At 38.6% G+C, this 24,402-nt stretch overlaps 2 protein-coding genes across 9 annotated transcripts; one reads left to right on the top strand and one right to left on the bottom strand.

Moving 5' to 3' along the window:
• Positions 1 to 160: 160 nt before the first annotated feature.
• On the top strand, positions 161 to 10,682 carry LOC105830485 (pre-mRNA-processing-splicing factor 8). Its single transcript, XM_036282494.1, has 9 exons — positions 161 to 345; positions 597 to 826; positions 891 to 1,059; positions 1,137 to 1,301; positions 1,383 to 1,598; positions 1,879 to 2,217; positions 2,508 to 2,613; positions 3,767 to 9,082; positions 9,188 to 10,682. Exons 2-9 carry the CDS (start codon positions 616 to 618, stop codon positions 9,779 to 9,781), a joined length of 7,116 nt encoding a protein of 2,371 aa, XP_036138387.1. The 5' UTR covers positions 161 to 345; positions 597 to 615; the 3' UTR covers positions 9,782 to 10,682.
• LOC105830482 (G-protein coupled receptor Mth2) lies at positions 10,016 to 24,304 on the bottom strand. 8 transcript variants are annotated; one of them, XM_028192343.2, is made up of 7 exons: positions 23,643 to 24,304; positions 23,312 to 23,587; positions 21,842 to 22,467; positions 14,251 to 14,329; positions 12,336 to 12,520; positions 12,035 to 12,200; positions 10,016 to 11,511 (listed from the first exon to the last, which is right to left on the bottom strand). In XM_028192343.2, exons 3-7 carry the CDS (start codon positions 22,383 to 22,385, stop codon positions 11,148 to 11,150), a joined length of 1,338 nt encoding a protein of 445 aa, XP_028048144.1. In that variant the 5' UTR covers positions 22,386 to 22,467; positions 23,312 to 23,587; positions 23,643 to 24,304; the 3' UTR covers positions 10,016 to 11,147. The 8 variants fall into 8 exon arrangements, with proteins under 8 accessions (XP_028048144.1, XP_028048143.1, XP_036138427.1 ...); XM_028192342.2 differs by lacking the exons at positions 21,842 to 22,467; positions 23,312 to 23,587; positions 23,643 to 24,304 and adding exons at positions 17,188 to 17,812; positions 18,574 to 19,485; positions 19,832 to 21,835; XM_036282534.1 differs by lacking the exons at positions 21,842 to 22,467; positions 23,312 to 23,587; positions 23,643 to 24,304 and adding exons at positions 17,188 to 17,812; positions 18,574 to 18,728; positions 19,557 to 21,835.
• Positions 24,305 to 24,402: the final 98 nt, after the last annotated feature.

Here is a 24,402-nt window from a genome sequence, read left to right on the forward strand (position 1 = left end):
TCGAATTTTTTATGCATATGCTTCTGCGCTTATGCAAGTTTGTGTGGATATACCATTAACATTACAAAGGGATTCCGCCACACTCGTTCCGGACTGTTCCGGACTTCCGGTTATATTAGTACTGCTGCAGCGCGTGCTATATGATGCATTTTGGAACGGCAACTCGCAGTGCTGCCAGCGCTTGGCTAGAAGCTCGTGGAGAAGCCATTTTTTGCGAATGCGGAGGAAAGCCGACTATTTGATGCAAAGTGATCAATTTTGTGATTTCAACTAATATTGTTGATTAAATGAATTTGCGTGACATGGCGTTACGTAGGAATTGATAAATTAACACCGTGAAAAGCTGTACGTGTGATTTCTTTATTATTTAAGTATCAATTAGTACCGCTGTTTGTATATGTATGTATATTGTTCCGTGCGATCGGACATGTTTCAAGGCTCTGGCAGTAGAAATTCTTGAAATAATTGATCCGCGTTGCGTAGAGCTGTTCCTTAGGGCAGACAGCTTAATCCAAAATACTTTCATTGATGTCAATCGACAGAAAAAATCAATTTATATTTAATTGAAAAAATTAAGAATTTTATCTCTTATTTAGTTTGGAAACGCTAGCAATCATGTCTATTCCACCATATTTGCTGAGTCCGAATCCATGGGCCACGATGATGGCCCAGCAACAGGCGCAGATAGCAGCCCAGGTACATGCGCAGGCTGCGGCTCATGCGCAAGCTGCTCATCATGCTCATATGCAGGCTATAGCTGGACCACCATTGCCTCAAGTACCTAAACAGCCGGAGGTCTTATCTGAAGACAAACTTCAGGAAAAAGGTAATGGTTGTTATCAACTGGCTATTTTTAAATTTTGTTTTCTACAATAATAATTTTGCTTTAGCACAAAAATGGCAGCAGTTGCAATCAAAGCGGTTTGCAGAAAAAAGAAAGTTTGGCTTTGTAGATGCTCAGAAGGAAGACATGCCAGCTGAACATATAAGAAAGATCATCAGAGATCACGGTGATATGAGCAGCAGAAAGTATCGACATGATAAGCGTGTTTATTTAGGGTAAAAAATTATGTAATAGAGAATATTAGAAAACTGTAATTAGTAACTTTTTCTATATATGTAAATTTTTATTACAGGGCATTGAAATACATGCCCCATGCCGTTATGAAACTGTTAGAGAATATGCCCATGCCATGGGAACAAATAAGGGACGTAAAAGTCTTGTATCACATTACTGGAGCCATTACATTTGTCAATGAGATTCCTTGGGTTATAGAACCTGTATACATAGCTCAATGGGGGTAAGATACAAATAATCTTATAATTATTTAATAACATTTATTATAAAATATTTATATAAAAAAATTTTAATTTTGTTTTAGTACTATGTGGATCATGATGAGACGAGAAAAAAGAGATCGTAGACATTTCAAGAGAATGCGATTCCCGCCCTTCGACGACGAGGAGCCTCCTCTAGATTATGCAGATAACGTTTTGGATGTTGAACCATTAGAAGCGATACAAATTGAACTTGATTCAGAAGAAGATGAGTCTGTGGCATCGTGGTTTTATGAGCATAAACCCTTGGTTGGGACAAAGTAAGTCGCAAATTACACATGCATATAAATAAGAGACAAAATTTTGTTCTTTGCTCGACATATTATGTTTGTCTATCTGCTCTTTAATGATGAAACGCGTAGGGGTCCTGAAATCAACTGGACATGTGAGTTGACAACTGGATTGCTGTACTTTATTGAGATCAATGATGTACAAGGCTATATCCGGTTGGAAGAAATGCTATTCTGAGAAAAAAATTCCTAAAAACAATTTTTTACTGTACTTGTAATATAGAATCTGAATTGACGAAACATATTTCAGACATGTTAATGGCTCTACATACCGAAGGTGGAATCTAACACTACCACAAATGGCCACTTTGTATCGTTTGGCTAATCAATTGTTGACCGACTTAGTAGATCAGAACTTTTTTTATCTGTTTGATCCAAAGTCATTTTTCACCGCAAAAGCCCTAAATATGGCTATTCCTGGAGGACCAAAGTTTGAACCATTGGTAAAGGATTCGAATGCTGCTGATGAAGATTGGAATGAATTCAATGACATAAATAAAATCATCATTAGGCAGCCTATTAGAACAGAATATAGGATTGCGTTTCCTTATTTATACAATAATATGCCTCATTTTGTGCATCTTTCATGGTAAGTCAGTGATATATCTTTTGTTAAAGATTTTTATTGTTCTTATTTACATATTCCATACTAGTTTTAAGATCTTTATGTTAGTATATAAAGATCTTACTAGCAGTGTGGTAAAAAATGATCTAGTGATTGTTATTCGTCTCTTTTATAAAAATTTAAAAGAAACTGCTGATATCACGTACAAAACTTGTATAACTTCCAAATAAAAATAAATTAATCTTATGTAATTTTATATATTAGTTTTGCACTATTAGTTATACATTTTCGATCAATTAGTATATAATTTACAGGTATCATGCACCAAACGTCGTGTATATAAAGACCGAAGATCCAGATTTGCCTGCATTTTACTTCGATCCGTTGATCAATCCGATTTCTCATAGAAATTCACTAAAGGTAAATTTTTAATTTAAAAAAAGATAATACGATAAGAGATATTTTCCTAATACAATATAATTTATTAAATAAACATTATATAATTATAAACGTGACTAAAAAACTGCTGTAATTATAAACGTGAAAAATAACTGTTAAAAAATGTTAAATTTAACGTTTCGACTATACTTTGTCTTCTTCAGTCATAATAGACTAATATGTCTGAACTTAAACGTGAATGAAATAACGCAAACGAAAATATAATTAAACAGTTAAAAAATGATGACCATTGAACAACCATAAAACAACGCATATTGTATCAAAAGTGTCATAACAAATAAAAACCAAATATGAATCAAATTAAATGTACAATTAAATGAATAATAAAATAAAAAATAATAAAATTTTTTCGCAAGTCGGTTTTTATATTAAAAGGACAGAATAGATAGTCAATAAGTCTTGTCGATAAATCTAAAAGATCAAAAACGATGGATATTATAATACGTATTCCATCGTTTTTTATCTTTTAGATTTATCGACAAAACTTATTCTGTCCTTTTAACATAAAAACCGACTTGCGGAAAAATTTTATTATTTTTTATTTTATTATTCATTTAATTGTATTATTGTATTATTTGGTTCATATTTGGTTTTTATTTGTTATGACACTTTTGATACGATATGCGTTGTTTTATGGTTGTTCAATGGTCATCATTTTTTTAACTGTTTAATTATATTTTCGTTTGCGTTATTTCATTTATGTTTAAGTTCAGACATATTGCTCTAGTTTACACCGAGCACTTGGTACGCGTATCAAGTAGTGAATTTAAACTGATCACATTCACTAGTTATTTACTATTTGATACGCGTACCAAGTGCTCGGTGTAAACTAGGTCATTAGTAATCTATTATGACTGAAGAGGACTAAGTATAGTTACTAGGACTAGAAACGTTAAATTTAACATTTTTTAACACAGCTGTTTTTTAGTCGCGTTTATAATTATATAATGTTTATTTAATAAATTATATTGTATTAGGAAAATTTGTTTTGGCTTGATATATTGACCTATTTATCGTATTATTTTTGCTTAGCATTAACAAGCTCTTTGTATTTGTTTGTTTCGTTGTTTAAAAAAAGATTTAACTTTTTTGGATAAGTTATATTAATTTGCAGACGATGGAACCGCAAATTGAAGATGATGAAGATTTTGTTTTACCTGGTGAAGTGCAACCGTTTCTTCAGGAAACACCTCTTTATACCGATAACACAGCGAATGGAATAGCACTTCTATGGGCACCGAGACCATTTAATACACGTTCTGGTAGAACGAGAAGAGCTATTGATATTCCATTGGTTAAGTCGTGGTACAGAGAGCATTGCCCACCTGGGCAACCTGTAAAAGTGCGAGTCAGTTACCAGAAATTGTTAAAATACTTTGTGTTGAACGCTCTGAAGCACAGGCCACCAAAACCGCAGAAGAAACGCTATTTATTCCGTTCGTTTAAGTCTACCAAGTTTTTCCAGACTACAACGATAGATTGGGTGGAAGCTGGTTTACAGGTGTGTCGTCAAGGATATAATATGTTGAATCTGTTGATACATCGAAAAAACCTCAATTATCTTCACTTGGATTATAATTTCAATTTGAAACCAGTCAAGACACTTACGACAAAAGAGAGGAAGAAATCGCGCTTTGGTAATGCTTTCCATTTGTGTCGTGAGATTCTTCGTTTGACTAAGCTCATAATCGATTCTCACGTTCAATATCGCCTGAACAATGTGGACGCCTTTCAACTTGCTGATGGATTGCAATATATCTTTGCGCATGTCGGTCAATTGACTGGCATGTATCGGTACAAGTATAAATTGATGCGGCAAATTAGAATGTGTAAGGACTTGAAACATCTAATTTATTATCGTTTTAATACTGGACCAGTTGGTAAAGGGCCTGGTTGCGGATTCTGGGCACCTGGCTGGCGTGTCTGGTTGTTTTTCATGAGAGGCATTACTCCACTATTGGAGAGATGGCTAGGTAATCTATTGTCAAGACAGTTCGAAGGTCGCCACTCAAAAGGCGTAGCAAAGACTGTGACGAAGCAGCGAGTTGAATCACACTTCGATCTCGAATTACGAGCATCCGTCATGCATGACATAGTGGACATGATGCCTGAGGGAATAAAACAGAACAAAGCGCGAACTATCCTTCAACATCTGAGCGAGGCCTGGCGTTGTTGGAAGGCGAATATCCCCTGGAAAGTGCCAGGTTTGCCAATTCCAATCGAGAACATGATATTGCGTTATGTCAAAATGAAAGCCGATTGGTGGACGAACACGGCTCATTATAATCGCGAGAGGATCCGACGCGGCGCCACGGTGGATAAAACCGTGTGCAAGAAGAATCTCGGTCGTTTGACGCGTCTCTACTTGAAAGCTGAGCAAGAACGACAGCACAATTACTTGAAGGACGGTCCATACATATCACCGGAGGAAGCTGTAGCCATATTTACTACTTCAGTGCATTGGCTGGAGTCTCGAAGATTCGCGCCAATACCCTTCCCGCCGTTATCCTACAAACATGACACAAAACTGCTGATATTGGCTTTGGAACGCTTGAAAGAAGCCTACAGCGTTAAATCCAGGTTAAATCAAAGTCAACGAGAAGAGCTAGGCTTAATAGAACAAGCATATGACAACCCACACGAGGCTTTATCCAGAATAAAGCGACATTTGCTCACGCAGAGAGCCTTCAAGGAAGTTGGCATCGAATTCATGGATCTTTACAGTCATCTGATACCTGTGTACGATGTCGAGCCACTTGAAAAGATCACGGATGCTTACCTCGATCAATATCTGTGGTATGAGGCGGATAAGAGAAGATTGTTCCCACCATGGGTGAAACCAGCTGACACGGAACCACCACCGCTCCTCGTCTACAAATGGTGCCAAGGTATCAACAACCTCCAAGACGTGTGGGATGTTAACGAAGGCGAATGCAATGTGTTACTCGAATCAAAATTCGAGAAACTTTATGAAAAGATCGATCTCACATTACTTAATAGACTGTTGCGTCTAATAGTCGATCATAATATCGCTGATTACATGACAGCGAAGAATAACGTAGTCATCAATTACAAAGACATGAATCACACCAACAGCTATGGCATTATCAGAGGACTGCAATTCGCGTCTTTTATCGCCCAGTACTATGGATTGGTATTGGATCTGCTTGTGCTAGGTCTTCAACGAGCCAGCGAGATGGCCGGTCCACCGCAAATGCCAAATGATTTCTTAACGTTCCAAGATGTCGCCTCCGAAACAGCGCATCCTATTCGGTTGTATTGTCGCTACGTCGACAGAATACATCTGTTTCTGCGTTTCTCTGCTGATGAAGCGAGAGATCTTATTCAGCGTTATCTCACTGAACATCCTGATCCGAACAATGAGAACATCGTCGGCTACAATAATAAGAAATGCTGGCCGCGAGACGCCCGTATGAGGCTGATGAAGCATGACGTAAACCTGGGTCGCGCCGCCTTCTGGGACATTAAGAATCGACTACCACGTTCCACCACCACCATTCAGTGGGAGAATAGCTTTGTCAGCGTCTACAGCAAAGACAATCCTAATCTGTTGTTTAATATGAGTGGCTTTGAATGCAGAATTCTACCCAAGTGCAGAACAACTCACGAGGAGTTTACGCATCGGGATGGCGTCTGGAATCTCCAGAACGAAATTACAAAGGAAAGGACAGCACAATGTTTCCTGCGTGTCGACGATGAAAGTTTGCAACGCTTTCATAATCGTGTCAGACAAATCTTGATGGCCTCAGGCTCAACTACATTCACGAAAATCGTAAACAAGTGGAATACCGCATTGATCGGTTTAATGACTTATTTCAGAGAAGCAGTGGTAAACACGCAAGAATTGTTGGATCTGCTAGTCAAGTGCGAGAATAAGATCCAGACACGTATTAAAATCGGACTGAATTCCAAAATGCCGTCACGTTTTCCACCTGTCGTGTTCTATACACCCAAGGAATTAGGCGGTTTGGGAATGTTGTCGATGGGTCACGTATTAATACCGCAGTCTGACTTGAGGTGGTCAAAGCAAACCGACGTGGGCATCACTCATTTCCGTTCGGGTATGAGTCATGACGAGGATCAACTGATTCCAAATTTGTATCGTTACATACAGCCATGGGAATCAGAATTTATCGATTCTCAACGCGTCTGGGCCGAGTACGCCTTGAAGCGGCAAGAGGCAAACGCTCAAAATCGCAGACTCACCTTGGAAGATCTCGAGGACAGCTGGGATCGTGGTATTCCCAGAATAAATACGTTATTCCAGAAGGACCGGCATACGCTGGCTTATGACAAGGGCTGGCGCATTCGCACTGAGTTTAAACAGTATCAAGTGTTAAAGCAAAATCCATTTTGGTGGACTCATCAGCGTCATGACGGCAAATTGTGGAATCTGAATAACTACCGAACTGACATGATCCAAGCGCTCGGTGGTGTTGAGGGCATTCTAGAGCACACTCTCTTCAAGGGCACCTATTTTCCGACATGGGAAGGTCTCTTCTGGGAGAAAGCATCCGGGTTTGAAGAGTCCATGAAATATAAGAAGCTAACAAACGCTCAACGTTCCGGTCTCAATCAGATTCCCAATCGTCGATTCACTCTATGGTGGTCGCCTACCATTAACCGCGCCAACGTTTACGTTGGTTTTCAGGTGCAGCTTGATTTGACAGGCATATTCATGCACGGAAAAATACCGACTCTAAAAATCTCGTTGATCCAGATATTCCGTGCTCACTTGTGGCAAAAGGTACACGAATCCATCGTGATGGATCTCTGCCAAGTGTTCGATCAAGAATTAGACGCGTTGGAAATCGAAACCGTGCAGAAGGAAACGATTCATCCGCGAAAATCTTACAAGATGAATTCTTCGTGCGCCGACATTCTACTATTCTCCGCCTACAAATGGAACGTGTCCCGACCATCTCTTCTTGCTGATTCCAAAGATGTGATGGATAATACGACCACACAAAAGTATTGGATTGATGTTCAACTGAGATGGGGCGACTATGACTCACATGATATCGAACGATACGCTCGTGCGAAATTTCTTGATTACACTACGGACAATATGTCTATTTATCCATCACCAACTGGTCTCCTTATAGCTATCGATCTGGCATACAACTTACATAGCGCTTATGGCAATTGGTTCCCTGGCTGCAAACCGCTTATACAACAAGCCATGGCGAAGATCATGAAGGCAAATCCAGCCTTGTATGTGTTACGCGAACGCATCCGCAAGGCATTACAATTGTATTCATCCGAACCGACCGAGCCTTACCTCTCCTCGCAAAACTATGGCGAGCTCTTTTCTAATCAAATCATATGGTTCGTTGACGATACGAACGTGTATCGTGTGACTATCCATAAAACCTTTGAGGGTAACTTAACGACGAAGCCAATAAACGGCGCAATCTTCATTTTTAATCCACGGACTGGACAACTCTTCTTAAAGATTATTCACACTTCTGTCTGGGCGGGCCAAAAACGTCTGGGTCAGCTGGCCAAGTGGAAAACCGCTGAAGAAGTTGCTGCATTGATTCGCTCTCTGCCAGTAGAGGAACAACCAAAGCAGATCATTGTTACCAGAAAGGGAATGTTAGATCCACTGGAAGTGCACTTGCTGGACTTCCCTAACATAGTCATCAAGGGGTCCGAGTTACAATTACCGTTCCAAGCGTGTCTCAAAGTGGAAAAGTTTGGCGATTTGATTTTAAAGGCGACCGAGCCGCAGATGGTTTTGTTCAATCTTTATGATGATTGGTTGAAGACCATCTCGTCGTATACTGCGTTCTCACGACTAATTCTGATTCTGCGCGCTCTACACGTTAACACCGAGAGAACTAAGGTTGTTCTTAAACCCGACAAGACTACCATCACCGAACCGCATCATATATGGCCGTCATTGACGGATGACGAATGGATTAAGGTTGAAGTGCAGCTGAAGGATTTAATTTTAGCGGACTACGGCAAGAAGAACAACGTTAATGTCGCGTCGCTCACGCAATCTGAAATTCGTGATATTATTCTGGGCATGGAAATAAGCGCTCCATCCGCGCAACGTCAACAGATCGCTGAGATTGAGAAGCAGACTAAGGAACAAAGCCAATTGACCGCTACCACTACGCGGACGGTGAACAAGCACGGTGACGAGATCATCACCGCGACTACATCCAATTATGAGACACAAACTTTCAGCTCGAAAACCGAATGGCGAGTACGTGCCATCTCCGCAACCAATCTCCATCTCAGAACGAATCACATCTATGTTTCGTCCGACGATATTAAAGAGACTGGCTACACTTATATCTTGCCTAAGAACGTATTGAAGAAATTTGTCACCATTTCCGATTTGCGAGCGCAAATAGCTGGCTATTTATATGGCATTAGTCCACCTGACAACCCTCAGGTAATTATTGCTAAATTTTATCTTTCTGTTCGATATATTTAATATTTTTCATTATATATTAAAATTTACTACTGTATTTAATCTCATGTTCTATATATAATGCAGGTCAAAGAAATCAGATGTATTGTAATGGCACCGCAATGGGGAACTCACCAGACCGTTCATTTGCCAAATACGCTACCTAACCATCAGTATTTGAAAGAGATGGAACCGCTAGGATGGATACACACACAGCCAAACGAGCTGCCACAACTCTCGCCACAGGACATATCCACTCACGCTCGGATTATGGCAGAGAATTCCATCTGGGACGGCGAGAAGACCATCGTTATCACTTGCAGTTTTACGCCCGGCTCCTGCTCTCTCACAGCGTACAAATTAACTCCGAGTGGTTTCGAGTGGGGCAAGCAAAACACCGACAAGGGCAACAATCCAAAGGGCTATCTACCCAGTCACTACGAAAAAGTACAAATGCTTCTGTCCGATCGTTTCCTTGGTTTCTTTATGGTGCCCAGTCAAGGCTCGTGGAACTACAACTTTATGGGCGTGAGGCACGATCCCAACATGAAATACGAGTTGCAACTAGCGAATCCAAAGGAGTTCTATCACGAAGTGCACAGGCCGGCCCATTTCCTCAACTTCTCAAGCTTGGAAGATGGTGATGGCGTCGGAGCTGATCGAGAAGACATGTTTGCGTAAAATGAACTTTTGGTGTGTAGGATTGACTGATTAAGGACCGGTTGTTTCGGCAACTTCTTGGTAAACTTTTCTACTAGATAAACATGTGTCTATCTTCATTTCTTTTCTTAAATAAATAAAGACAAAATATATTTACCTGATAGGTATATCTGATAGGTATAATAAGTTTACCAAGAAGTTGGAACAACGGATCCTAAAAGAAGTGTCAGGATGTGTATAAGTAACGTGCGAAAGTACGTGTCGTAACTTTATTTTATATTTTTTCGTCTAATTATCGTATACGTAGACGATTACAAACATACATATAATAATGAATACAGATTAAGCCTTTATTACTTAATGATTGCAGACTTTGAATGAACACTGTGCTTTTCTTCGGTTTATGTTGTATTTTATCCACTTTCCACATTTTGATTTTATAGGTGCGTATTAAATGTAGATATAACTATTAAATATTGGACAAGTGTAAAATGGCACTTATACAGGAATATTCTGTAACCGTATAAAAGCAGTAAAGCGTTATATTCTATATGTAATACGACGAATGAAATGCAACTCCGGAAAATTTTATCGGCAAATACGTTTCATAATAAATCAATGGAATTTTTAATTAAATACGAAGATGTTCGATTTAAAGTCTATCTCGGTTCATATCTCAAGGATTTTTATCATATTAAAAATTATCATTACGCATTATTGTATGTGATAAAATGTACGATCAATTAGACACAGTCGGTATTTGTATCGCACCATTCGATATAAAATGTCTTAAGTTATTTAGTCATAAACACGTTTAAAATGCATATGTTTATAATATAAATATTTTTTCTTGAATTGGTTTAATATCAAATACTTACGTATGCAATGAAAAAGTAGACTAAATGTGTCAATATAATGAAAATAAATATAAAAGGAGAAGAGATAAGATAGTTATGTGCGAACAATGTGTTAGAGATGAAGTTAAAATTAGCAAAATTACTCTTTTTATCAAAATGTTATCAATCGCGTATAATAATAACGTATCCCTACATAATTAAAATAAAATTTATACAAAAATTTACGATATAATAAATGTACATGATATACAATATGCTTTTATTACTTTAATGAAGACGACAACAGTTGTAGAATAATTTGATTACTTTCCTTAATCCTCTTTGAATCAAAGATGAAAAGATTAAAAAAATTTATAAGTATATTTTTTAAAAATGGAAATTGAAACTGCCAATTTTTGGCATTCCAAACAAAGATCAACGCAAGCAATGCAAAATCCTCGAATGAAGAATTAAATTACGGTATTACCTAACCGCTCGTTAATCATCGACTTCCGATTCATTTAATGGAATCTTTCCCACGCGTTGCTACATTAAGTATCAGCTTCGTCGGATGAACTCTTCGCGCGACAATTTGTTTGCGTATAGGGATTGATCTTCTCCTGGAGGGACACTCCTGATGTGGTAGTGCAAGTGCGCGAGGCTGTACTGTGACAACCGCTGCGTGTCGAGTTTCTAGAAAACAGACCGCGATCCTGACAACCGAATCGCTTTAACAGCAACCGCTTGATCTTCTCCTTCCATACGAATATAATGAAAATGATGAGACCTTGCAGAGTGTTTGTCAGATCGGTGAGGTACCAAACGTACGGCGGTGCCTTCTCGAACAGCCACGATATTATTTCCATGGACCAGTTTATACCCATCACGATGAACAACTTCAAGTACAGATTGAACCTAAATACAAATGTATTTGTTCCTGTATAGCTCTTCTATAATGTAAAATTACTAAAACAACTTTTAGTATAGATAAAAACATGCAAAGCAGTCAATATTAGCTGAAGATGGATATTTTTGCAAAATCGTAATTATCAAATTTCGAAGTAAAAGAAAGTTGTCCAGTTTTTCTTAAAGAAATTTTGAAATGTGATTTTCATCTTTATAAAATAGAGATAACCACTCTGATTTTATTCGCACGACCGTTTGTCATTTTTTCGAGAATCGCAGACGCTGCTGAGGAATCTCGTGTGCGCGCACGATAGAAAACGGCGGCGATGTGTTTGTTGGTCCAAAAGATTTCGTAATTATGAAAGCAAACCGCCGCATGGGAAAGTTGCCGTCTAAAAATAATCATCTTGTTGGGAACGAGGACCGATCGACATTATGCAAAGTCGTTCGGAAACGGATATATGTCATACGGTTTATGTCATATTAATGATTATCAACACGTATCAGAGTGCAAAAATGCTGGCATGCAAACCTTTGTTTATTGTCATCGTGGCGTCTGCTTTCCGAGCTTCTCAAATGATGCGCTGTGTCTTTTTTATGACGCACAATTTTTAATGCTGTAGAGATAAATAAGCCAATGTTGCAGATAACAGTGACACTCATAGGTCCGTAAAAATATAACGCTCTCGCTTCATTTGCTGAAATAAAAAATTAATTTCTCGTATTATGTCTCGTACTTTGTGCTTAATCTTGACAATTCTCAAATTTGTTCATACGGTTTTAATGAAATTGAATGTCACGCCATCATTGACTGTCAGCAAACATGCACTTACTCTTGAACCAACATTTCGTAGCACCAAACTCAGGTCGAATCAATTCCCTTGGCACGCTGGGAACAAAATCCATGATGGCACATAAGATGCTGAGAAGGGAAGCACTTCCCCATGCATAAATCGAATACATCACGAATTTTTTTCTCTCTCGTTGCTTCACGCTTCCTTGTAACGAGCGGAATCCTCTGCAAAATGATTTACATATTGTCATATTAAGCCGGCAATAAGTAAAACAGGTCACTATGCAAATGCACATTAAAATAATTATCGCTTTTAGTCGCAGTTCTTGGAACTATGGCTAACGTGACTATTCCATTTTCTTCAATACATTCTACCTAAATAATACAACTATAGTACGTTATTGCTAATTAAAAATTATTAGTTTAAATTTATTTAAAAAATAAAAAATGATTTATAAATGTTTAAAATTTGAAGAATCGGGTTTTAATAATTTTCGAAGATATCTCTCAACATTACCAATTTTTACATAATGGTTATTTGGATAGCATAATCAAGTTTGAGTGTTATAAATATTATATGTTGATAGAAAATATAATTTCTTTGTGGATCATGAAAATTTTCACATATAATAACTAATCTTTCGTAAATTAATAATCTTTTCTCTTTAATTATAGCAATCAATGTAATATGATTAATTTAAATATGGAATAAAAAGTGGAATGTATATACGAAGGATTATAATTGATGAATAAGGAAAATATAAACGAATTAAAATTAATTATTAAAATTACATATGTAAAGTTCTGTTGAGCTGAAAGATAATTCATGCTTTTGCAAGGGCACGCGTACGGGGATGACAATAATATTGCGTAATGATGCGTACATGCAATAAAGAAGGAAATTAATCCGGTTCCAAGTACGATCCGCTGCACGCGCGCTCGACACTCTTGTAATTGATTACAAGAGAACGGGCAATGTGCGTACACAGCAGTCGTCACACCCTTGTAGTAGGGTGAAACGGGCTTGGCGATAGCAGGTCAGTTCATCTCCGCGCGGGAATGGTAAATAGTGACACGACAATATCGCATCATGAAATTTCATTGACACGCGAGAGATAATAAATTACTTTATAGCATTCCATGCAAACGCGCATAATGAGAAAGAGCGAAATAAAGGATGCGTGTATCGCAGGCGTGACTAAAAAACATGTAATTTGTATTGCAATAATGTTAAACGACTGTTAAATTGAGCATCATAATACGCGAATGATTTATATAATTTATATCACAATCTTTTCTTAATTTCATCCAGAAAAAAAATTACGTTAATACAAACAACATCATATATTCGAATCATTAATAAGTCTTTATTGATAAATTAATATATTCACACGCAACACACGTGAGAATGTCGACGTTTGAGGATATAAATTCTACTGACATTTTCCGTTCACCGAATATTGCTTGTTCGAATAGCTTCTTGGACCGACGTCCGACCGCGAAGGAGATCAAAATTAACTCGGCTGTGTTTGCGCCACATACGCTCGTCGGTCACGTACCGGATATTAATTCGCGTCCTGTCGCTATCAATTTCCCTTAGTGTTTGTCAATTATCAAATTTCTTTACCACAAGCGCCAGATCAAGTGGAACTTGTGAAAATATTTGACGGATCAATTAACCCATTTTGACCTAGAACTCGATCTGGAAGCGTTTTATCTTTGGTAAACCGTAATTAATGTTTTCAATGATAAATACACAATTATAAATACATATTTATATAAGATATAAATTTTATATATATATATATATAAGTGAGCTAATTTTTCTAAATGATTATTTCGAGTTACAAATTTAAATATCTTGTTCCATTTCGTTAAAAAAATATTAAAAGATTGTTTTTGAAATTTAATTTTATTGCAGATAAAATATAGTATGGAATATTTTAATAGCTTACCCAAATGTCCACCAAATGTCGAAGCACATCACATTTAGCCAGAAGAAGCTTGCCAAAAACGAGAAATGCATGATGAAGGCTGAAACAGTCGAATAAAACGGCTATTAATCATGCATTAAAATGCTGATAATGAGACTGACAAAAACTTCCTACAAAAAACAGGTTTTCTCCACCTTTCTGCAGAAATGTATAGTAGAAGACAATAAACCTTGACAATACTACATGCTATAATGAATTAAATATTTTATTTTCGAGAAATTAGAAATGTTATATCAAAATCATGACATATTCAAAATCTTTACGAAAATAAAGAAGAAAGATATTAATCCAAATAAATGTTCAAGTTGATTTAAATTTTATCCGCTATTTATTTCATTGCTTTTCCTAGATTTTAATAAGGTTTCAATTATTGTCACATTCAAACGAGGAGAAAGTAATTTAACACGCGAATAGTATATTAATAAGTCTAACAGACGTATACGCTGCGTTCACTGTATTATTATATGCTGTACCCCATGCGATGCAGGTGAACTCCGATAGTACGTCTTGCGGGACTAGCTGAAGTATTGCGAGAAACGTGTACGCGACGAACAACGAACCGACGTAGCCACGTAGCGTGTAGCCGTGCATATTCCGAAGTTCCGGCAATATGGAATATATCACATATGTCGCCAGGAAAAATGGCAAGGACACTATCAGACCCACAGGTATACCACCGTTCTGTTCTTCCAAAAGGACCTCATCCACGGAATCGAAGCAAGCGGCTATTTCGTACCTATCTTCCACTAGGGCGAGGCAATACGAGTCGATGAAGTCATCGACACGCGGTAAATACAGAGTACCATTGTCGAGGACCGTGTACTCATCATATTGATTATTGTCAGGTTCAAGAAGATAGCGTTGGAATAATCCGCACGGATCATGAACGCTCAGTTGAAAAAGTTGGTCCAGCTTCTTGCCAATTGGTACCTTCACCAACGAATCGTTTACTGGTCCAGGTACGAATTCGTATGCTTCCGGAAAGAAATAGTTAGCCTTCTCAGTTGAGCACGTCTCCTCATTTCCTACCTTAATCAGGCGACTGCCAAGAGAGCAGCAGAGCAGAATGCAGGTACTGTTCTCGCACATCTCGTAAGGAAGAACTTTTTCTTTAACATCATCTTCATTTTCTCGGAGCTCGTACAATGTTAAATTGCTTTTGTCTTTAGCTTGCATCAAGTTCATATGGAGTTCATGCGAGTTCGTGGAATGGTTGTAGACCTTTGTAAAATTTGTACGAAGCTCTGCCAACCTTTGAATATCACCTTTACGATCCTTCGTGGAATGTACGTGAAGTTCATACTGCACCGAGTCATTATCTTCGTGATCATCAGTCGTGGAGTTAGCGCGGAACTCGTATTGCATGTCGTCATCGTTTTTAGTGGAATTTTCACGTATATTATACCGTACTAATTCTTCCATGTTACTACGATTTGTCATGGTAACATTAGCATGGATCTCGTATCGTACCGTGAAATTATTCCGCTCGTCATCGCTCGTCGTCGTGGAATTCTCCCGTGATTCGGAGGAAGCGACGAGTAGAAATATCCAACACCAAAATGCGAGTTTGGGTCGACGCATCGTTGATCCGTTGACACGTTGAATTTACTGAACTGTTTGTCTTTACAACCAGCTTCGTGGTCATAGATATCCAACGACCGCAATGATATCGCGAACTACGGAAACAAAGACACGCGTGATATCGTTAGTCTGTGACAATTTGACCGCAACAGCAACGGTTTTTATCCGAAGGACGAATCTGTTCCGCAGCAAGCGTGCAAATGTTTAGGAAGAAAAAGAAGGCACCTCGTTAAAGCAGGTCCTCTTTTGGCTAAGGATGGTGACAGTCAACAGAAAAGACCCCTTAGAGATGAGGTCTTGTATCTGCTTTCTGAAGCGTATGATTTGAAAAACGCGCGGTACGGTGTAAATGTTCGTTTACATTTATTTGTTTTCTAGGGCTTTTAGTACTTTCTCAGGTCCAAGACGCACGAGCTTCCAGTTTGCCTCACAGAGACCAAGATGAGTCATTACGATTGATATCTGAGAAAACTTTAGATTTCTTCTTTTTCCACACCTTGGAATTCAATTTCTTATATGATTTATCTTTTCTCTTTTTCTATCTAATGTAAAAAGAAAAAGAAGAAAGATAACCCGCAAAAAGTTTAGTCCTAGAGTATGGAAAACGAACAAACTTTTTATTTTACACTTCACTTTTCAATGTGTAGTTTGACTTATTAAAAAAAAAGGGAACTTCTAAAAGATCTAAAGATAATCCCTAAAATAATTAGATAACGGGAACCAATAGAGCTTAACGTAAATTATTCGTATTTTGAGTATTTAAGTCTTATATTTAAATAAAATATCTATTTTCAATGTGTTAATTCATTGAAAGAAACAAGCAGCTAGTTAAGTAGACAAAGCACAGAAGCAAGATAAAGACAATTTTCTGTTATATGAATTAGTTATACAGATCTATAAACATTCATTTTTTACATATTATTGCAGTATAATACTGACTTTTTCATCCGTTAAGTAATAAATAATCTACATATGTACATTAAAATACAACGATAATAAATTTTTCAAATACAAATGATATTTGATTTGCAGGAAAAGTAGAGATATTATGAGAGCATTTAGAAAGCTATCACGCACCAGCGTCAAGCAGATCTCTTATTAATTTGCGAGATTTCTAAAGCCGCGTTTTATCCGGTCTGACGTAGTCTCTAGATATGCTATATACACACACAATATATAAATATATAAACATTTTACCAAGAAATTATCGATGCAAGAATCGATAAAAAGAACGTTTGGTACAATCAGAGATTATCTCAAGTTAGCATTAATCTTCTTTGGTGAGTTAATAGAAGTCGCATCATTCTATAGATATACCGAGTATAATGCAGATGCCATATGGGATTCGTTCTTGCGGCGTCAACTGCAACACCCCCAGCATGCTGTACGCCATCGCCAAGCAGCCGACGTATCCGCGCAACGTCAGGCCATGCAGATTCCTCAGGTCGGGCAGCAACCAGTAGACAACATACGTGACGACCAGGAACGGGACGGATGCGAGCATCCCGAAGGAATATACTCCATTGTCGCCCTCACTCGGATCCACTTCTTCACAGAAGAACACCAGGTATTCCGGAAAATCATAACTTCTCACTCGCGCTATGCAGTATTGGTCGTAGTGAAGGAGATGTTCCTCCGGCTCCTCAGACAAGGGTCGAAGTATGGAGCCATTGGAGAGTAGATACCATTCCTCGTCTTTGTACATACGCGGATTCAGAGAATATCGTGTCATGGATTTCTCGGTACATGGATTCCATATTAAAAAATTGAAGTATTCGTCGCTTGCGGTGACGTTCGTCTCGTAGATCACCGGCAACTGCACCGCTTCCGTCCCGTTCATGGTGGCCTCCACGCAATCGTCTCCGCTGAGGAAAGTGCCGACGCGACAGCATAGCGACACACGGGGCTTCTCGGAGCCGTCATCACCGATGTCGGTCGTTGTCTAGGAGTAGAGAGCCAGAGGGAACGAAGACAAATAATGTTAATTCATGATTGGATATGAGCGGAGAGGAACCAAATGTCACAAATTTTTAGATCTCTCAATTATCGAATATTTACGTAGTATACATATTTAACGTATAAATAGTAGTGAGTTATGTGTAACAAGATCAACTGCTGACACTCCCTTTTTCTGTCGTATCTTTTTATTGGAAAATTATTTTTAGATTACTATAAAATTTTTTCGATGACTGTACTCGTCGAAATATTACACAGCACACATTTTGATACTGGTTCCTTTCTGCGTGTTACATCCAATTACAGTTAATAAAGAAAATTGAGTCCAAGTGTAGATTAATTAGTCAATCACAAATGAACAAGTTACTGCAATTGAGTAAGTTAATACATAACTTTTCTTTTATATGAATCTACAATTGTTCTACTACCATTGTATCGAGATTGTAATCACATTTACATTTAATCAAACTTAATTATCAAGATGTAAGTTCTGATGAAGGTCTTGATTAATTACGGCACGCCAACACAACAGTTAGTAATCATCTCTGATGATATTATTGTACTCACAAACGCTATTACACAAGATTACAAGAATTCACTAACGGTCAACGCAAAATCGCTAGTAGGTATTATTAAGACATCATTAAAGTAAGGCAAATATTATAATAAGCAAAACAACACAAAATGATCTCAAATCGACAAATTCCAAGTACAACATAGTGCAATCGAACTTGTATTTATCTCTACCTCCATATAAACATGAGGGACGATAAAAGTTTCCTTCCATGATTTCTCTGGCTCTTCCTCCGCTTGGTCGCTTTCGAGAGCGACAACCGCGAGAAACGCGGCGAACAGGATTGTTCTTAGATGCCGTTTCATTATGTACTAATTTAATGAGGCTACTGTAACTCAGAGCAATTATCGTCACCGACTCTCAAGATTATCGCCGCGCGGAAGCTTACTCACAAAAGTGCCACAAGAAATGGCGGAAGGGAGAAAGAGAAAAAGATGAAAACACGATGACTCTTTAAAGAAATATGATAAGCTCTCTCTCTCTCTCTCTCTTTCTATGCCCCACAATGAAAATAATAATAAAACATATGTCTTATTACTCTTTAATCTTATTACTGTCTAGTTGTGTTTATAATGAACTGCCGAGCCAATCGAGTGAAAGTGATAAAAAAGGGTGTGAACTTTAATCAATGTGTGGTGTGAAAGATACCGTGTGGATACAACATCCTTGATTGACATGAGATATAGTTATTTACGAAAAGCATGTTGTCCGCAAATACGTATTACAGATGTATGAATGATAAATTATTAACAAATAAACGTGTTAAATATATTTTAACAATATTTTAAATATTATCCGTATTGTTTTATTCATTTTTAGTCTTGATTTTAAACAAAAAAAATAATGTTAGTTGATGACTAAACAAATATGCAGATGAAGGCAAAATGTAAATTGTGATTATAGTTTCCACCTCAAATGTACACCATCTAGATACACAAAAATATAAATGTTAATCTCAAAGCTGTTATGTACAGAAAAATATTTGTATAGTTAAATACTTAACAACATTGGTGCTAATATGTACACTCTACCGCTAGTATGGACACACAATCATCCGATATCGTTTTGTTGCTTTAATAAGCAATCTGTTTATATGAAAAAATATTTGTATCTGCTGTATAATGCTTCGTAAAAAATATTTTAATATTATATTTACTGCAAATGTTATTCTGCTGATCGACGATTCGAGTTATTCAATATTGAGAAAGGGGCATTCAAATACGTATTCAAATACGTCAGTATGAGAAACAAGATTTACGTCAAATCAGTTATTGACGTATGCGATATAATTGTTCATCAGAAAAAATAATGGGATAAACGCAAGAGGAGGCTAAATTATTGCACAAAGATTTCTTCTTTCTTTCTTTCTGAATGAATCGTTGAAACACGAAAAATCCATCTGGGTTCAAATATAGCACTGTTATCACTAACGATTACGGTTGACTCTCGGCTATCTCGCTTCGATAAAGCTAGGCACTGTTGGACATTTTTCCTGAACGACGGATGAAAGAGCGCGCGAAGAACGCGTATACTCGCATGAGCAACGAGACAAGACTACCAGACAACGAGCCGACTGCGTTAGAGAAGCGGTCTACCTGCAGCGAGCCGGCGTATACAGGGCGGTTCGAAAAAAAAGAGGTCCATTAATAAGCATCTACGATCTACAGATGGTAGCTTCCGGCTACACCAATCCAGCGGCAACGTAAATTTAGACGCTTCCCTGTTTAAACGTTTAATGTCCAATGGAGAGCCATTACATTTTCGACAGAACTACGAAAAACTGAGAATAGATCTACGGACGTAGTTAAAGTACAAGCGGGCAACAAAAATTTCAAGTTGCACCAGGTGTTACTTCGTATATGGCCGAAAGATTTAAAAGCTATTAATCGATAATGCGGAGCGCAGGAAGAAACATTTCGTCAGTTTCTACAGTTAATCCTCTCTCGATCCTTATCACGCTTCCTCTCCTTAGGCTACGAAAAAAAATTAAGTTAGTAAAAATTTAGAAATAATACAATTATATCATATTTTCCCATTATTTCATATACTTTTATCCCACCCTATAAGCAATGATGATGGCCAATGCGGACGTATACAACGAAATACTACAACGCAAGAACCGGTTTGCACTCATCGCCCGTATCTCTCATAGCGCTCATTGGGGGAAATCATTAACATTTGTTTTACGAAAATCGAAGACGCGGTGATAGCTCGAGAGGCGCCGACGGGTCCTTAGTTAAGATCCCTTCCAAACTTTCCTCGTTGAAAGAAAAGTCCTCCACTAGCGTATTTTTCTCAAAATAATATGGAACGATCGCTGGAGATTAAATTGTATCAGGAAGCGTAGGATATAGTTCTTGCATCACTGTTAATCACAAAGATATCGGAATCGCGCGTGCAGAAAAAAGCACGCGCACGCAACTGATTCATACGATATATCTTTGTGCTCCGTATTAATATGGAATAGAATATATTCTACACGTGATGATACACATACGTGTGTGTTTGCTTACAATTATAAAAGTAAAATACTAATCCTTATAGATCCATATGACGAATTTATGATCATTTTTAAATATCTATAAAAAAATTTAATATAATATTACAATATCCAGTTTGTTAAAATCGCGAAGTCGTTCAATTCAATAATTTCTATTTATACAGTAATTATATGTATATATTTTTGTTTATCTAATATTTATTTTTGTTTTCTTTGTAGTTGTTTTATCGATTTAATACGTTACGAATTAATCAATTCAGTTGGTGACTAAGCGTACAACTTCGTTGAAATACTACTATGAATACAAGTTCGTAATTAATTTTTTTCAGAATAGTTCTTAACCGGTAATTTTATTCATGATAAACTATTTTTAAAAGCAAAGAAATTAAAATAAAATCTAAATATAAAAGAAAATGTCTTCTTCATCACATATGCAGAATATTAATATCGATCATAAATATTATTTCCTCGCTTGAAATAATCCATCATTTTTTGAAAGGCACTATAGATATGCTCATTTAGTTCCCAGAAGTACCAAAGAGTCGCATGCAGAGTGTTAATAATGTAATGTGATTTACATTATGGTAATTATTTAATTCTTTAATTACGCATAATGTTACTTTATTATTCACTCTCTGTGTAGGTGCACAGGTCCACTCCCTCGAGACAATATTCCCAAGATTACCATTTGGCATAAAAAAATAATATAACGCAAAAAGAGATGTAAATTTGATTTGAAAATTGTAAAGTATATTACGTTGATAGGCTCGCGTTTAAACTATCGTACGTAACGAGAGATTTTTTCTTCTAGCGTTATATACAAGGATAACAATTCAAAATAATTGCTTTTCGACTCTACTAAGATTTTAGTCAAGTTTGCGATCAAGTTCACGATCGCGGACGAGTGTCTGTGCAATTAGCAGGTACATAAAGAGGCTCACCTGTGCTGACGCATAACACGGGTATCGGAGACATGTGAATGAAGTTGAGCAAGATCAAGAAGACGTAGGCGATGATCAAGCAGATGACATAACACATGAGCGTCTTGCCATAGAGGTTCCTCAACTCGGGGGTAATCGCGTACACCAGGAAGGTAACAATGAGAAACGGAATGGACACCATGATGCCTACGTAATTATGAGTGGTGAGTTCCTTCTCGTTCGACGGACTCTCAACCTCCGTCAGGCATATCAAGATGCCGATTCTATTGACAGTCACCTTCCAGTCGATGCAATAGCTCCAGAACGGAACGATTCTCCCGTCAACGTCTATAAAGCTGCCGTTCGTCTGAAGGATGATCCTATCGTCATCGGACTGATTGGGATTGAGAGCGACAAACATACGGCCAGGACAGAAGTTATCCTGGACCAGGTGGAAATACTCCTTCAGGTTGTTGATATACGAAATCTCCTCGGTCATTTGGTCCCGCGATAGACGCAGATCCGTCGGCAGATTCGTGTCGTTCCAGGTCATCTTCTGGCACATTGGCCTGTACGGCTCTCCCTCCTTCGAGTCTTCGCGGAGGACCTCGTCGTCGCGGCAGCATTTCTTGATACACTTGCGTAATCTGCAAACGCAACCGTAAGTGACATTGCCATCGGTCCAGCGCCACTTGGCCGGATAAACGATGCCGTCGTAGAGGATGCTGCCGTTCGCGAGGGGAATCGCGGCCGTGCGTAACGTCGCGCCGTCAACTCCGTTCTCCGGACCACCGAGGACCACGCTGAGCGGCGGCGAGCAGTACGGATCGTTTCTCAGCGATGATGATGATGATGATGATGATGATGATGATGATGATGATGATGATAATGATAATGGTGATGCTGATGATGATGTTGATGATGATGATAATGACGACGACGACGACGACGACGACGCTCCAGAGTCGTCGGCATCGCTGGCATCGTCGGCCAACAGACAACCGCACGCGGCAAGGAGAATCGCCAAATTTATACTCGCAGAACGGCGACCGAGACACATCGCGACACAAGGGACGCGGTCGAGGAGCGTAAACTATCGGCAGCGGGCGACCAGCGCGTGACGATCCACCCGCGATGCGAGGCTTCGCTTCGCGCCCGGCGCTCGCCGCCCGGCACATCTGCGTCGGAGGATGCGCGCCGCGACGCGACGCGACTCGTCGTCGCGACGCTTCCCGCACTCGTCGCACGCCCACGACAGGCGATGATCATGCGACCGTCTCCTCCTCGCAGAGGTGGAAAGACGCCGGCGTGTCCGCCGGCCGTTATCTCGCCGCAGGTTGATAAGCAGAGTGCCCCCGTGGTCTGCTCGGATTTCAATCTAGATCTCGATCTTTTCCTTTTGATTCTTTTACACGTTTTGCACTAGAATCGAGACTTCTTTGACGGAAAGAGGGAAAGCGTATATACTATCTATACTCGATCTATACTTACATCGTCGAGATGTGTAGTCAGACGCGGGGATGGTGGTGTGTCGAGGCGGTGGTCCATAACAGCCATTTCACAAAGCTGTGCCGTTTAGAATGATGAAAGTCCAATACTTTGAATCCCCCTTTCAAGATCTTCGAGTCTCTCTATCTTGTCGCTGCGCTTTTAATCGACATAATTTCAAGAGAATCACCTTGTAAACCTCGTAGTCGCGAAAGTAAAACGACCATTAATCCGACAAATCTTCCTACTCCTGCACACGTACGAATTTCGCCTCTTTGCCTATGAAAGAAGCAGATATTACAACAGTGTCTGATAATCGTATCATATTTAATACCTATGTCCCTGCTCCTTAATCGGAAAAGTTCAATATATCACGTGGAAAACGTAGAAACATCGCGGGATTTTCTTCTCTCGAGCAATTTGAACGTACGCTGCCATCACGATCCGATGCCGTGCCATCTGTGCGCGAAACGCTCAAACTGAACCTCGCCAAGTTACTGACGTCATTATCTTACCGACTTAGCGCAATTATCGAACAAAATTTCATCGATGGAATAATCGATAACTATATCGATAATAACGGAGTTGCAACGTGGTCGCCGGTTGCTAGGTTACCGCGTGCGTGACATGCGATTTTTAAATTCGTATATTTTTAAAAATCATTTGCATGTTTAAGTTACTTGCAAAATACTTAATCTACAAATTTTCTCGCGTATGTATTACGATAGCACTAATGAGATTCATGTTGGATGAAGTTGATTTGCGTAAAGGACGATAGCTGCCCGTCCCATCTGTCTGCAAATCTGCCTCAACATACAATTTTACTATCGAATTCGACGATTTGTTTGTCATCTTTCACTAAAAGGAATATATATTTAAAGATCATTTAAGTACGATCGCGTTTCCCGGAAAAAAATAATGCTCTCGGTTGCGCTATCAAATAATTAAAACCTCGGCGATAAATCCGAGCCGGTCGTCACGATGAATCTTATCTTATCGTCGAAAAAACAGAGGGGGTCCGGTGTGTTGTGGATCAGCCCGATCACGAAAACAACTTTCAATGAGCTCTCGAGCGTGCCCGACCCCCAGTCGGG

This window comes from Monomorium pharaonis, chromosome 1 (assembly GCF_013373865.1).
Source record: "Monomorium pharaonis isolate MP-MQ-018 chromosome 1, ASM1337386v2, whole genome shotgun sequence".
Taxonomy (NCBI): Eukaryota; Metazoa; Arthropoda; class Insecta; order Hymenoptera; family Formicidae; genus Monomorium; species Monomorium pharaonis.

Bases quoted from the DNA above. Each gene is read 5' to 3' on its own strand.
- LOC105830485 (XM_036282494.1), top strand. From the start codon at position 616: ATGTCTATTCCACCATATTTGCTGAGTCCGAATCCATGGGCCACGATG. The intron at 1,060-1,136 runs GTAAAAAATTAT...TTTTTATTACAG, and splicing joins GATAAGCGTGTTTATTTAGG to GGCATTGAAATACATGCCCC. The intron at 2,218-2,507 runs GTAAGTCAGTGA...TATAATTTACAG, and splicing joins CATTTTGTGCATCTTTCATG to GTATCATGCACCAAACGTCG.
- LOC105830482 (XM_012669817.3), bottom strand. From the start codon at position 15,870: ATGCGTCGACCCAAACTCGCATTTTGGTGTTGGATATTTCTACTCGTC. The intron at 14,330-14,762 runs GTACAGCATATA...CGACTGTTTCAG, and splicing joins GTTCACCTGCATCGCATGGG to CCTTCATCATGCATTTCTCG. The intron at 12,201-12,335 runs GTAAGTGCATGT...TTTTTATTTCAG, and splicing joins TACGAAATGTTGGTTCAAGA to CAAATGAAGCGAGAGCGTTA.